This window comes from Heloderma suspectum, chromosome 2 (genome assembly GCF_057233095.1).
Source record: "Heloderma suspectum isolate Gila_16-S chromosome 2, 16-S_ref, whole genome shotgun sequence".
NCBI lineage: Eukaryota > Metazoa > Chordata > Lepidosauria > Squamata > Helodermatidae > Heloderma > Heloderma suspectum.
The window spans coordinates 31,739,691-31,753,501 of record NC_139459.1 but is presented as its reverse complement, the minus strand read 5'-3'; the positions used below and the strand labels follow the sequence as shown (position 1 = coordinate 31,753,501).

At 44.0% G+C, this 13,811-nt stretch overlaps 1 protein-coding gene across 3 annotated transcripts in view; it reads left to right on the top strand.

Annotated features, from left to right (window-relative positions):
- The window catches only part of C2H5orf34 (chromosome 2 C5orf34 homolog), a 40,298-nt gene that overhangs the window by 3,546 nt on the left and 22,941 nt on the right, over nt 1-13,811 (top strand). For all 3 annotated transcript variants that reach the window (XM_084833171.1, XM_084833170.1, XM_084833169.1), the window contains exons 2-3: nt 899-1,128; nt 5,316-5,405. In XM_084833171.1, coding sequence (XP_084689297.1) covers nt 934-1,128; nt 5,316-5,405 — 285 coding nt within the window. In that variant the 5' untranslated portion in view covers nt 899-933. The remainder of the gene's footprint in view (nt 1-898; nt 1,129-5,315; nt 5,406-13,811) is intronic.

Genomic DNA, 13,811 nt, shown 5'->3' with positions numbered 1-13,811 from the left:
CCATGGTGCACCCCTATAGCCACCCGAGGGAGAGGTCTGTCCCATATCAGTGGGGAGAGGGTAGGCCTGTAACTCTGTCCTTTGGCCTACTGATCTCCCCCGGCTTCAAACTGTATGGGCTCCAAAGCTTTGTACTGGTTAGGGACATCTGCCCCTAGCAGCTGAAGATATTACTGCAGGCTTCAACCACAGGGACACATTTAAGGGCGTGATCCTATGGCTGCTAGCCAGCGGCTAGATGGCCGTAGGACTTGTCGTTTCCCTGGAACCGACCTACGAATCCGCACTCCATGGTCAGTTCCCTGAGAACTGACTTCCACTCCCTCCCACGCCGAAGGACAGTGCAGAGCGAGGAAAATGGGGTGTTCCCGGGGCAAGCTGGGGCAGGGAAGTTGGGAGTGCCAGTACGACACTTCCTGTATGTCGTCTGGCCACCCCTTCCCGTGCTTCGAGGTCCTGCGGTTAGACAGCTGAAATCAGCTGTCTAGCTGCGAAAACAGGATGGCAGAAGCGCAGAGGATATCCTCTGCTCACCACTCCTCCCGCCCTGCACTGGATAGGCAGTCGCCCCCAGGGTCAGAGGCGACCGTCAGTCCACATAGGATCGCTCTCCCCATTAATTAAAATGAATTAATGCCTTAAAAAAAGCAAAATAACCCTCAGGCACACACTGCTAGGCTCCTCTTGGTATTCATGCCAAATTTCAAATGTCTACATTTCAGTCTTGGCATAATGACACTCACACACATCCCCTTGTATTATTCTAGATTATGCAGGGTGTCTTGTGCAGTTGATAGTTATGAATAAATGTATAATTCATAATGTCTAAATGTATAACTGGCATCTGGCCCTTTACATGTCCACAACACATTAAGTTGTGCTTTTCTATCCCTTATAGGTTCTCTTTGAGTTGACAGTCATTCATCTGTTGCAATGGACTCGGACAGTGTCATGATCCTTTATGAGGATAACGCTGTAGAAGTGCACTATGTGGACGGATCCAGGTTGCTCCTTTCTCCTTGTGGATCTGAGTTTTTATTTGAGAAGGCTGTTCCTGCCTCTGCCCATCCACTGCAGCCGCCAGAGCGGGTTCGTCAGAGGACACAATTTGCTATTAGCATCTACCGGGTAAACAAGAACATTCATTGTCCAAGCAGCGTGCCAGGAGAGAAAAGGGGACATTGTGGGATAATAAAGGTGGCATTAGGGCAAGTTTTCATCAGCACTGAAATAAACACCAAAGAAAGTGTCTTTGGAGAAAGAAAAATAGGTAATTCAAAATGCTGGACAAAATAGCCAAGGCTGCCAATCCTGAAGGGTAAACAGAGTTGGTCAGTTTATATTTGAAAAGAATGTGCACAGATATTCGCCAAGCAGACTAATAGCCTATTTGACCCAGTTATTTTCTTCATCATTCCCTCTATTTCTGATGTTCATGCTGTGAGTGACATTCCTTCTGTAGCCAATAATATGAGTTTCAGTAATTTTCAAAGTTGTGTTCTGGGGAATCTTGGGATTCCTTGGAAGCTCATCAAGTTACCTTAATGAAAAGACCAGTAATGACAGACAAAATTAACCGGAAGTCCACTTGCCCGCCTTTCCCAATCTTCCTCTGCAGGAGAAGTGTGTTCAGTGTTAGTTCATGTGGGTCAATAAGGCCCAATGAGTATCCACCCTGGAGACCTTCCCAGAATCTCTATAACATGCCGGAGTTTTGTAACAGGCATGCAGAGGCTCCTTGACAGGCATGTTAATATAGAAAGAGTCCTTGAACATTGAAGTTTGAGAACCATTACTCTACTCTGACAAGCAGCTTTCCATGCTCACAGGCAGGAGTTTCTCTTTCCCAGTCCTTCCACCTGAAACCTCTAACAGGAAATGTCTGGGATTGAACCTGGGCCAGGAATCTTATATGTGCAAAGCACATTTTTGCCTTCTTGAAAAGCCTCTGCTATGTTTCCATTTGTTACCTTGTCCTATCCATTCGAGCAGGGGTGGGGGACCTTGGGTTCACAGTCCCAATATGGCCCTCCAAGGTTCCCCGGAAAGCCATGCCCCCTCCCCTGGCCCCACCTTCTTTCCCCCCAGCCACTGATTTGGTGGTTTCCTGGCTTTTGTGCAGTTTTTCCCCATTCTAAAAGCTTGAGATGCCTCTCCTAAGGATTAGCTACTGGCAGTGAGAGCTTTAATCTGCTGGTATTTTTGGCCCCACCCTGTTGCCTTTGGTCCCATCCACCATCACCACTGGAATGTGGCTCCTGAGAGCTTCCCCATAATTTAATTTGGCCCTCGGGCTGAAAGAGGTTCCCTACACCTGCCTTAGAGTATCATATGTTTTTGTTTTGGGGTGGGGGGTCTTTACTCGGGCTCATTGGAATATTTTTTTTTGCCTTATATTTTTTAAATTCCTTCCTTTTTTCTGGGATGCAGTGTTGAGTGGTGTAGACGTGAATGCCAGTAAAAAATATATATATATTGGGAAGACTTTGGGCTTCTCTACACCAGCCTAAACCCCTGCATTTAAAATGGGGCTTTCTGCTTCCGTTTTAAATGCAGGATCACAATGACTCGCTTTCTGACCTGCTTCCTTTCCCCCCCTCCCCTTTCCCCCTCTTTCTCCCCGTATCTGAGTCTTCCATTATCTTCCATTGATCTCGCTCCTCTTCTTGCCGCTTTTCCTCTTTCCAAAAGAGGGAACTCAAGCGGAACCCAGCAGGGTAATTTGATAGCTCCTTATCTGTGATCTATTTAAAAACGGAACAAAGGGCATTTAGTGCAGGAGGGTCATGGCAGGGTCACGGCGTCATGTAAAGAGCCCGCAAACATCCAAGAGAGAGCCATCTCAATCGCAGGATAAAAGCTCCGTGTGAAGAAAGCCTTGGTGGGAGGATTTTGCTCACTGTCTATCTGTGATTTTAGGTCAGGAAGGTATTTGTTATGTATTGGGGGGGCGGGGTTTACTGTGAGTTACTGTGAGTTGTTTTTGAACCTTGGCAGCTCCTGCAGAGTTGGGAGTAGCAGCAGTGGATTCTGCTAGGTTCTGCAGTTGTCTGTGTGATAAATAAAGGACAGTTGTGTTGAGCCGTGCTGAATCAGACAGTCATTCCCTCTACCTATACAACAGTGTTTCTTCCCAGCTAAAACTGGGGAAAGACCCTTGAGGATTTTTTTAAAAAAAAATTTGCTTTTTGCCTTCGCGTGTAGCAGCTAAGTCCTCTTTTCTTGCAATATAGCTTAGTTGCTGCTGTGCAACAAAACCGTTAACCTGCCAGCCACTCTCCTGGATCATGGGGCTATTGGCCCACTTGAACCCTTTGGAGCTATTTGTTTCACGGCACCGGCATACAAGGCACCTATTCTCTGGCTGGAGCCTGCTGCGGCCTGGATTATGTGGCTGATGTGTAGGCATTTAGCACATCGGTGGCCCTGTCTTGTGGTAGGGATCGAACCAGGGCGTCTTAGAGTAGTTTATAACCCTGTAGTTCTGTGATGTGAAGAGCTACTCATAGTAAGCGGTAATACTTTGAAACCAAACATATAAAACCAGGTCGAGGGGTGGGGGCGGGGTTAAGGATGTTTTTCATAAAGTGCAACTGTTAGAGTAATGCAGGGGTGTAGAACCTCAGGCCCAGGGGCCAAATTTGGCCTGTCTGGAGTCCTAATCTTACCCTCCGGGGTTTCCTAGACCAGTGGTCTCCAAACATTTTTGATCACACACCCCTATCAGTAAAAAAAATTGAGCGTGTGTAACACGCTTTAGAGACCCTTCAGAGTCTCTAAAGGAATTCACAGCAAAGGCCTTGTACGGGGACAATTAACATGTATCATTTTAATTTCTTAATTAAAAACAATAATAATGCACATGTAATAACGTTACATGCATAACAATTCACTTATCACCAAAACAATAAAACAGAGCACAGTCCTCCCAAAGGTCTGTCCCCGTCCCGTCCCCCCCGCCTTGAGTCCACAACAAAAATTAAATAAAACTTCTCTCCGAAGCTTGACTTTTCTGCTGGCTGAAGAAGAAAACAGTCTGTACTCAGTTCACTCCAGCTCCACAGCAATCTTCTCAAAATGGACCAGGATCCAGCAGCACAGGAACAACTTGTTAAACAGCCCTTTATATAATATAAAAGAACATAAACAACAAGAAACTCATAGTGTTTGTAAAAAAAAAAAAACATGGCTCTTAAAAAAAAAAATTCAAAAGGAAACCTCCCTACTAACCTGTCTCAAGGGTTCAGGGTCTTACAGAGAGGAGAAAGCAAGCTTCTTCCACACTGCATTTTGGTAACTGCCTAAAATGGTGGCCACTCCTTATCTCACTCCTTTACTGAGCATGTGCAGGAATATTCCCACTCAGAATTCTTAAAGAACAGTATACCAGTGGGTTACATATGCACCCTCAATGTATGTATATTTATTTATAAATTATATGCATGTACTACTGTACTAATATATGATGTACATGATGAAACATACACAAAAAATAGAAATTTAAAAAAGATGAGATAAAGATGAAATAAACAACATTTTAAAAATAATTATTTCATGTATTAACAGTACAATAAACCTTTTCCTCTCACTAAAAAAAAATATATTTTTAGTGAAAGCAATGTGATTGAATATGCTTCATTATTTTTGAAAATCTTGGTTTAACACTTTGTAATACAGCAATTTGAAGGTCTGGTTCTAAGTTCAGTTTATTTCGATACTTAGTTTTGATGGCTGTCATAGCTGGATAGGACTGGAGCCGAGAGAGAAATGCCATGGAACTTCCCTCTTGGCTCCTATCCCATCCTGCTGCCGTCATTGCACACAGTGGCAGCTTGTCAGAGCAGTGGGAATCTGCTCAATTATCAGGCGGCTCACGCACCCCAGTGGATCATCTTGTGCACCCCACTTTGGAGACCACTGTCCTAGACAGCCACACCCCCTTCCCTTGTCCCCCAACCACCTATCATTTGGTGATTACCCAACTTTTGTGCAGTTTCCCCCTATTCTATAAAGTTGAAATGGCTCTCCTAAGGCTCAGTTCCTGGCAGTAATAGCTTTAAGCTAAAATAAGCTGATAGTTTGGTCCTTCCCCTTTTGCCTTTGGCCCCACCCACCACTGGAATGCAGCCCCCGAGAGTTTCTCCAGAATGTAATTCAGCCCTTGTTCAACACCCCTGTATTAATGGAGCTAAAGGTGGATTTTTTACCATTCCAATTTTTTTTTTTTTAATGATGATTTGGGGTGGGGAGAGGATTAACTGGATGCTTTTGCAAATCTACAAATTCACATACATATTTGATATTCTTTCCTTTAGGAGCAACTTTTGCAGGCAATAGATTTCCGGAATCAATATTCCAATCGTCCCTATTTACCTTCAGGTATTATACCTCCTAAAAGGAAAAATGTAAGTTTTTTGTGTGCTGGATTGTTGCGGGGGGTTTGCAAACAAAAATGGATTCTGACTAAAGTTTTAATTGGGTAATCATACTGATTATTTTTTCTTGATTTATCAAATAACATTATGTAATTATTCAAATTACATTGATTAATTAAACTTTGAAGTATAGAAATATGTCCTGTGTGTCTGCATGTGTGTATACACACACACACACACACACACACACACACACAGGCTTTGATTCATTGATGGCGATATCAAAACTGTTCAACACAGACGAAATTGACATTTGGTACCATTCACTCTAAAACAGTTTTCTCGCAAGCCTACACAAAGTGAAAAATTGTTCTCTTATTATCCACACGTATTCCCAAATATCAAGACAAGGTTCTTCCGCTTCAGCCCCCCACCCCACCCTGCAGACTCCCCTGACCCTTGAGAGAACATTTTTGGGAGGTTCGGGGGACCAGCTGGGGGATGAGAGGGTAGGAAAGTCACCTCTTACCTGTTTCTTTCCATAGAAAGATCTCTAGATCCATCCCAGAGTTAATAACTCATGTTAAATCGGAAATAGCTACTTTATTGTTAAGTTATTCAAGGAATTTAAGCTATTCAAGGTATTAGCAGATGATTATGTATATACTGGTAGTAAGAATAGGTTATGCTAAAAAAAGGGAGAATTTTATTTATTTACTGAGTTTTTAAATGCTCAATAACTGAAATTCCCTGGGCAGTGTACAATACATTAAAAACATACGGTACAAATATTAAAACAAAAAACAGCACTAAATAAAACAAAGATAAAACCAGCAGCGAAGAATAAAACCATTACAACATCATGATCTCAATTCGAATTCAGGGTAAGCCATTTAACATCACAGTGATCCAAGTATACGCCCCAACCACAGATGCTGAAGAAGCAGAAGTAGATCAGTTCTATGAGGATCTGCAGCACCTACTGGATAGTACGCCAAAAAAAGATGTTATTTTCATTACAGGAGACTGGAATGCTAAGGTGGGTAGTCAAACGACACCTGGAATTACAGGCAAGCATGGTCTGGGAGAACAAAATGAAGCGGGACATAGGCTGATAGAATTTTGCCAAGACAACCCACTGTGCGTAACAAACACTCTCTTCCAACAACCTAAGAGACGACTTTATACATGGACTTCACCAGACAGTCGACACCGAAATCAGATTGACTACATCCTTTGTAGCCAAAGGTGGCGGACATTTATACAGTCGGCAAAAACAAGACCTGGAGCTGACTGTAGTTCAGATCAGAAACTTCTTATTGCACAATTTAGAATCAGACTAAAGAGAATAGGGAAGACCCTATAAGACAAGTTCTGCACCTAGGAAAAAGAAACCAAATGCACAGTTACAAGATGGGGGATACGTGGCTCAACCACACTACGAGCGAGAAGGATCTTGGAATTGTCGTCGATCACAAGCTGAATATGAGCCAACAATGTGATGTGGCTGCAAAAAAGGCAAATGCTATTTTGGGCTGCATTCATAGAAGCATCGCTTCCAAATCCCGGGAAGTACTAGTTCCCCTCTACTCAGCACTGGTTAGGCCTCATCTGGAGTACTGTGTCCAGTTCTGGGCACCACACTTTAAGAAGGATGCAGACAAGCTGGAGAGGGTTCAAAGGAGGGCAACAAAGATGATCAGGGGACTGGAAACAAAGCCCTATGAAGAGAGACTGAAAGAACTGGGCATGTTTAGCCTTGAGAAGAGAAGACTGAGGGGAGATATGATAGCGCTCTTCAAGTACTTGAAAGGTTGTCACAGAGAAGAAGGCCAGGATCTCTTCTCGATCATCCCAGAGTGCAGGACACGGAATAATGGGCTCAAGTTACAGGAAGCCAGATTCCGACTGAACATCAGGAAAAACTTCCTGAGTGTCAGAGCAATACGGCAATGGAACCAATTACCTGGGGAGGTGGTGGGCTCTCCCACACTGGAGGCCTTCAAGACGAGGCTGGACAGCCATTTGTCAGGGATGCTCTGACTTGGATTCCTGCATTGAGCAGGGGGTTGGACTCGATGGCCTTGTAGGCCCCTTCCAACCCTACTATTCTATGATTCTATGACCCACAGATCAGTTAGATATGAGCTCACGAATATTCCTAATGAATATGCAGTGGAGGTGAAGAATGGATTTAAAGGACTAAATTTAGTAGATAGGGTCCCAGAAGAACTATGGACAGAAGTTTGCAACATTGTTCAGGAGGCGGCAACAAAAAACGTCCAAAGAAAACCAAGAAGGCAAGATGGCTGTCTGCTGAGACACTGGAAGCAGCCCAAGAAAGAAGGAAAGTAAAAGGCAACAGTGATAGGGGAAGATATGCCCAATTAAATGCAAAACTCGAGAGGTTAGCCAGAAGAGATAAGGAATTATTTTTAAACAAGCAATGCGCAGAAGCGGAAGAAGATAATAGAAAAGGAGGGACAAGAGACCTCTTCCAGAAAATTAGAAACATCAGAGGTAAATTCCAGGCAAAAATGGGTGTGATCAAAAACAAAGATGGCAGGGACCTAACAGAAGCAGAAGAGATCAAGAAAAGGTGGCAAGAATATACGGAAGATCTGTATAGGAAGGATAATAATATTGGGGATAGATTTGACGGTGTGGTCAGTGAGTTAGAGCCAGACATCCTGAAGAGTGAGGTTGAATGGGCCTTAAGAAGCATTGCTAATAACAAGGCAGCAGGAGATGACGGTATCCCAGCTGAACTGTTTAAAATCTTGCAAGATGATGCTGTCAAGGTGATGCATGCCATATGCCAGCAAATTTGGAAAACACAAGAATGGCCACCAGATTGGAAAAAATCAACTTATATCCCCATACGAAAAAGGAAAACACTAAAGAATGTTCAAACTATCGAACAGTGGCACTTATTTCACATGCCAGTAAGGTCATGCTCAAGATCTTGCAAGGTAGACTCCAGCAATTCATGGAACGAGAATTGCCAGATGTACAAGCTGGGTTTAGAAAAGGCAGAGGAACTAGAGACCAAATTGCCAATATCTGCTGGATAATGGAGAAAGCCAGGGAGCTTCAGAAAAACATCTATTTCTGTTTTATTGACTGTTCTAAAGCCTTTGACTGTGTAGATCATAACAAATTGTGGCAAGTTCTTGGTGGTATGAGGATACCAAGTCATCTTGTCTGCCTCCTGAGGAATCTGTATAACGACCAAGTAGCAACGGTAAGAACAGACCACAGAACAACGGAGTGGTTTAAGATTAGGAAAGGAGTACGGCAGGGTTGTATACTCCCACCCTACCTATTCAACCTGTACGCAGAACACATCATGTGACGTGCTGGGCTTGATGAAGCCAAGGATGGAATTAAAATCGCTGGAAGAAACATTAACAATCTCAGATATGCAGATGATACCACTTTGATGGCTGAAAGTGAGGAGGAGCTGAGGAACCTTATGATGAAGGTGAAAGAAGAACGTGCAAAAGCTGGGTTGCAGTTAAACCTCAAAAAACCCCAAGATTATGGCAACCAGCTTGATTGATCACTGGCAAACAGAGGGAGAAAACGTGGAGGCAGTGACAGACTTCATATTTCTAGGTGTGAAGATTACTGCAGACGCTGACTGCAGCCAGGAAATCAGAAGACGTTTATTTCTTGGGAGGAGAGCAATGACAAATCTTGATAAAATAGTGAAGAGCAGAGACATCACACTGACAACAAAGGTCCGCATAGGTAAAGCAATAGTATTCCCCGTAGTAACCTATGGCTGCGAGAGGTGGACCATAAGGAAGGCTGAGCGAAGGAAGATAGATGCTTTTGAACTGTGGTGTTGGAGGAAAATTCTGAGAGTGCCTTGGACTGCAAGAAGATCAAACCAGTCCATACTCCAGGAATTAAAGCTAGACTGCTCACTTGAGGGAATTATATTAAAGGCAAAACTGAAGTACTCTGGCCACATAATGAGAAGACAGGATACCCTGGAGAAGATGCTGATGCTAGGGAAAGTGGAAGGCAAAAGGCAGAGGGGCCGACCAAGGGCAAGATGGATGGATGATATTCTGGAGGTGACGGACTCGACCTTGGGGGAGCTGGGGGTGGCGACGGCTGACAGGAAGCTCTGGCGTGGGCTGGTCCATGAAGTCACAAAGAGTCGGAAGCGACTGAACGAATAAACAACAGCATCATAAGCCAGATTAAAACCAGCAGCAGAACTGAGTACTAAAAGCAATTCTTAAAATGCCTGGGAGAGTAAAAAGGTTTTCATCTGGCACCAAAAAGGACCATAACGTAGGCACCAGGCAAGCCTCTCTGGGGAGAGCATTCCACAAATGTGGTGCCACCACTGAAAAGTCCCTCTCTGTTGTAGCCACCCACCTCGTTTGGCAGGGGCACCTGGAGGAAGGCCTCCGAAGATGTTCTTAATAAATATGGGAGGAGTCGTTCCTTTTGGTAATCTGGCCCCAAGCCATTTATGGCTGTAAAGGATAAAACCAGCACTTTGAGAACAATAATAATTCCTACGAATGAGAAATGGGAGAGTAAAGTATATCTGGGGTGGGCAGAAAGCAGATCATCATCTGTTGTTTGGTTTCTGGGTGGTTTTCAGTCAAGAGATTCTAGCGCCCAATTGTTTAACAATAGCAACAACAGTAAAAGTGACCTTTTCCACTAGATTAGGCTGCTGAAATGAAGAAAGCTTGTGGTGTAACCAGGAGTGGACTTTTGGGTGAAAGGACTACTCAGTTTAGTTGGTACTGGAAACAAATTCCTAGGCTCAGAATGTGCTCAGAGGCACCCTGTTCTTTGATTTTATGTGTATCCCTTTTGCACCCAGCTCTGCTTGGTGGTCTTAAAATTCTAGTAAAAAAACCCAAACCAAATCCGACAAGCCTGAAGTCTTCCCATCCCTAAAGTATCTGATTGTGCGATCATGCCTAACCTGACTAAAGATGCAAGCCTATGCATGTCTAGACAGAAAAATTCCTACAATCCCCAATTGTAGGACAAAAAAGTCCAACAGTTCCAAGTATTCCCCAGCCAACCATACTGGGAATTGTAGGACTTTTTTTGTCTAAAAATGCGTATGATTGTGCCCCAAATTATGTAAGAGAAGGGACAGTGAAAGACAAAATTATTTTTTTATTGGGATGAAAACCTTTTTATTGAATTTTGGCAGAATAGGCCAAATACTACCCCTTCATGGATCACTGCCTTGTTGTGGCGAAGGGGCTTGCGTAACTCAATGAAGCCATAAGCTATGCCGTGCAGGGCCACCCAAGACGGACAGGTCATGGCAGAGAGTTGGAGAAGGAAATGGCAACCCACTCCAGTATTCTTGCCAAGAAAACCCCATGGAACGTATCACAAGGCTAAAAGATATGACGCCGGAAGATGAGCCCCTCAGGTCGGAAGGTGTCCAATATGCTACTGGGGAAGAGCAGAGGGTATTTCCAAGTAGCGCCAGAAAGAGTGAAGCGGCTGGGCCAAACCCAAAAGGACACTCAGCTGTGGATGTGTCTGGCGGTGAAAAGAAAATCCGATGCTGTAAAGAACAATATTGTTTAGGAACCTGGAATGTCAGATCAATGAATCAAGGTAAGCTGGAGGTGGTCAAACATGAGATGGCAAGACTGAACATCGACATCTTGGGAATCAGCGAACTCAAATGGACAGGCATGGGCGAATTTAATTCAGGTGACTATCATATCTACTATTGTGGGCAAGAATCCCTTAGAAGAAATGGAGTAGCACTCATAGTCAACAAAAGGGTGGGAAAAGCAGTACTGGAGTACAATCTTAAAAATGATAGAATGATCTCAGTACGAATCCAAGGCAAACCATTCAACATCACAGTAATTCAAGTCTATGCCCTAACCACTGAGGCCGAAGAAGCTGAGGTTGATCGGTTCTATGAAGACCTACAACACCTTCTAGAACTAACACCAAAAAAAGATGTCCTCTTCATCATAGGGGATTGGAATGCTAAAGTAGGAAGTCAAGAAATCACCGGGATAACAGGCAGGCATGGCCTTGGTGTACAAAATGAAGCAGGACAAAAGCTAATAGAGTTTTGCCAAGAGAACATGCTGATCATAGCAAACACTCTTTTCCAACAGCACAAGAGGCGACTCTACACATGGACATCACCAGATGGTCAATATCGAAATCAGATTGATTATGTCCTTTGCAGCCAAAGATGGAGAAGCTCCATACAGTCAGTAAAAACAAGACCTGGAGCTGACTGTGGCTCAGATCATGAGCTGCTTCTTGCAAAATTTCGGCTTAAATTGAAGAACGTCGGGAAAACCACTAAACCGTTCAGGTATGACCTAAATCATATCCCTGATGAATATACAGTGGAGGTGAGGAATAGATTTCAGGGATTAGACCTGATAGACAGAGTGCCTGAGGAACTATGGACGGAGGTCCGTAACATTGTTCAGGAGGCAGCAACTCAATCCATCCCAAAGAAAAAGAAATGCAAGAAAGCCAAGTGGCTGTCTGATGAGGCTTTACAAGTAGCTCACGAAAGAAGGGAAGCGAAAAGCAAGGGAGAAAGGGGAAGATATACCCAACTGAATGCAGAGTTGCAGAGAATAGCAAGGAGAGACAAGAAGGCCTTCTTAAATGAACAATGCAAGGAAATCGAGGAAAACAACAGAATGGGAAAGACTAGAGATCTCTTCAAGAAAATTGGAGATCTCAAGGGAACGTTTTGTGCAAAGACGGGCATGATAAAGGACAAAGAAGGCAGGGACCTAACAGAAGCAGATGAGATTAAGAAGAGGTGGCAAGAATACACAGAAGAACTATACAGGAAAGATCTGAATGTCCCTGATAGCCATGAGAGTGCGGTCACTGAACTTGAGCCGGACATCCTAGAGAGTGAAGTCAAGTGGGCCTTAGGAAGCATTAGTAACAACAAAGCTAGCGGAGATGACAGTATTCCAGCCGAGCTATTTAAAATCCTAAAAGATGATGCTGTTAAAGTGCTGCATTCAATATGCCAACAAATCTGGAACACTCAACAGTGGCCACAAGACTGGAAAAGGTCAGTTTACATTCCAATTCCAAAGAAGGGCAGCGCCAAAGAGTGTTCAAACTACCGCACAATTGCGCTCATTTCACATGCCAGCAAGGTGATGCTCAAAATCCTACAAGCTAGGCTTCAGCAGTATGCGAACCGAGAACTACCGGAAGTACAAGCTGGGTTTCGAAGAGGCAGAGGAACTAGAGATCAAATCGCCAACATTCGCTGCATCATGGAGAAAGCAAGAGAATTCCAGAAAAATGTCTATTTCTGCTTCATTGACTACGCTAAAGCCTTTGATTGTGTGGATCACAACAAACTGTGGCAAATTCTTAAAGTGATGGGAGTACCAGACCACCTTACCTGTCTCCTGAGAAACCTGTACGAGGGTCAAGAAGCAACAGTAAGAACCAGACATGGAACAACCGATTGGTTCAAAATTGGGAAAGGAGTACGACAAGGCTGCATATTGTCACCCTGCTTATTTAACTTATATGCAGAGTACATCATGAGAAATGCCGGGTTGGATGAATCAGAGGTCGGAATTAAGATTGCTGGGAGAATTATCAACAACCTCCGATATGCAGACGATACCACCCTAATGGCAGAAAGCGAAGAGGATCTAAAGAGCCTCATGTTGAGGGTGAAAGAGGAGAGTGCAAAAGCTGGTTTGAAACTCAACATTAAAAAAACTAAGATCATGGCATCTGGCCCCATCACTTCCTGGCATCTAGAAGGGGAAGAAATGGAAGCAGTGACAGATTTTACTTTCTTGGGCTCCAAGATCACCGCAGATGGTGACTGTAGCCATGAAATTAAAAGACGCTTGCTCCTGGGGAGGAAAGCTATGGCCAACCTAGACAGCATAGTAAGAAGCAGAGACATCACCTTGCCGACAAAGGTCCGTCTAATCAAAGCTATGGTTTTCCCAGTAGTAATGTATGGCTGTGAGAGCTGGACTATAAGGAAGGCTGAGCGCCGAAGAATTGATGCTTTTGAACTGTGGTGCTGGAGAAGACTCTTACGAGTCCCCTGGACTGCAAGGAAGTCAAATCAGTCCATCCTAAAGGAAATCAACCCTGAGTGCTCATTGGAAGGACAGATACTGAAGCTGAAGCTCCAATATTTTGGCCACCTAATGCGAAGAGAAAACTCCCTGGAAAAGACCCTGATGCTGGGAAAGACTGAAGGCAAAAGGAGAAGGGGACGGCAGAGGATGAGATGGCGAGATAGCATCACGGATGCAATGAATATGAACTTGAGCACGCTCCGGGAGAGAGCGCAGGACAGGAAGGCCTGGCGTGCTATGGTCCATGGGGTCATGAAGAGTCGGACACGACTGAACAACAACAACAAGGCCAAATACTGGTACAGATATGACATAT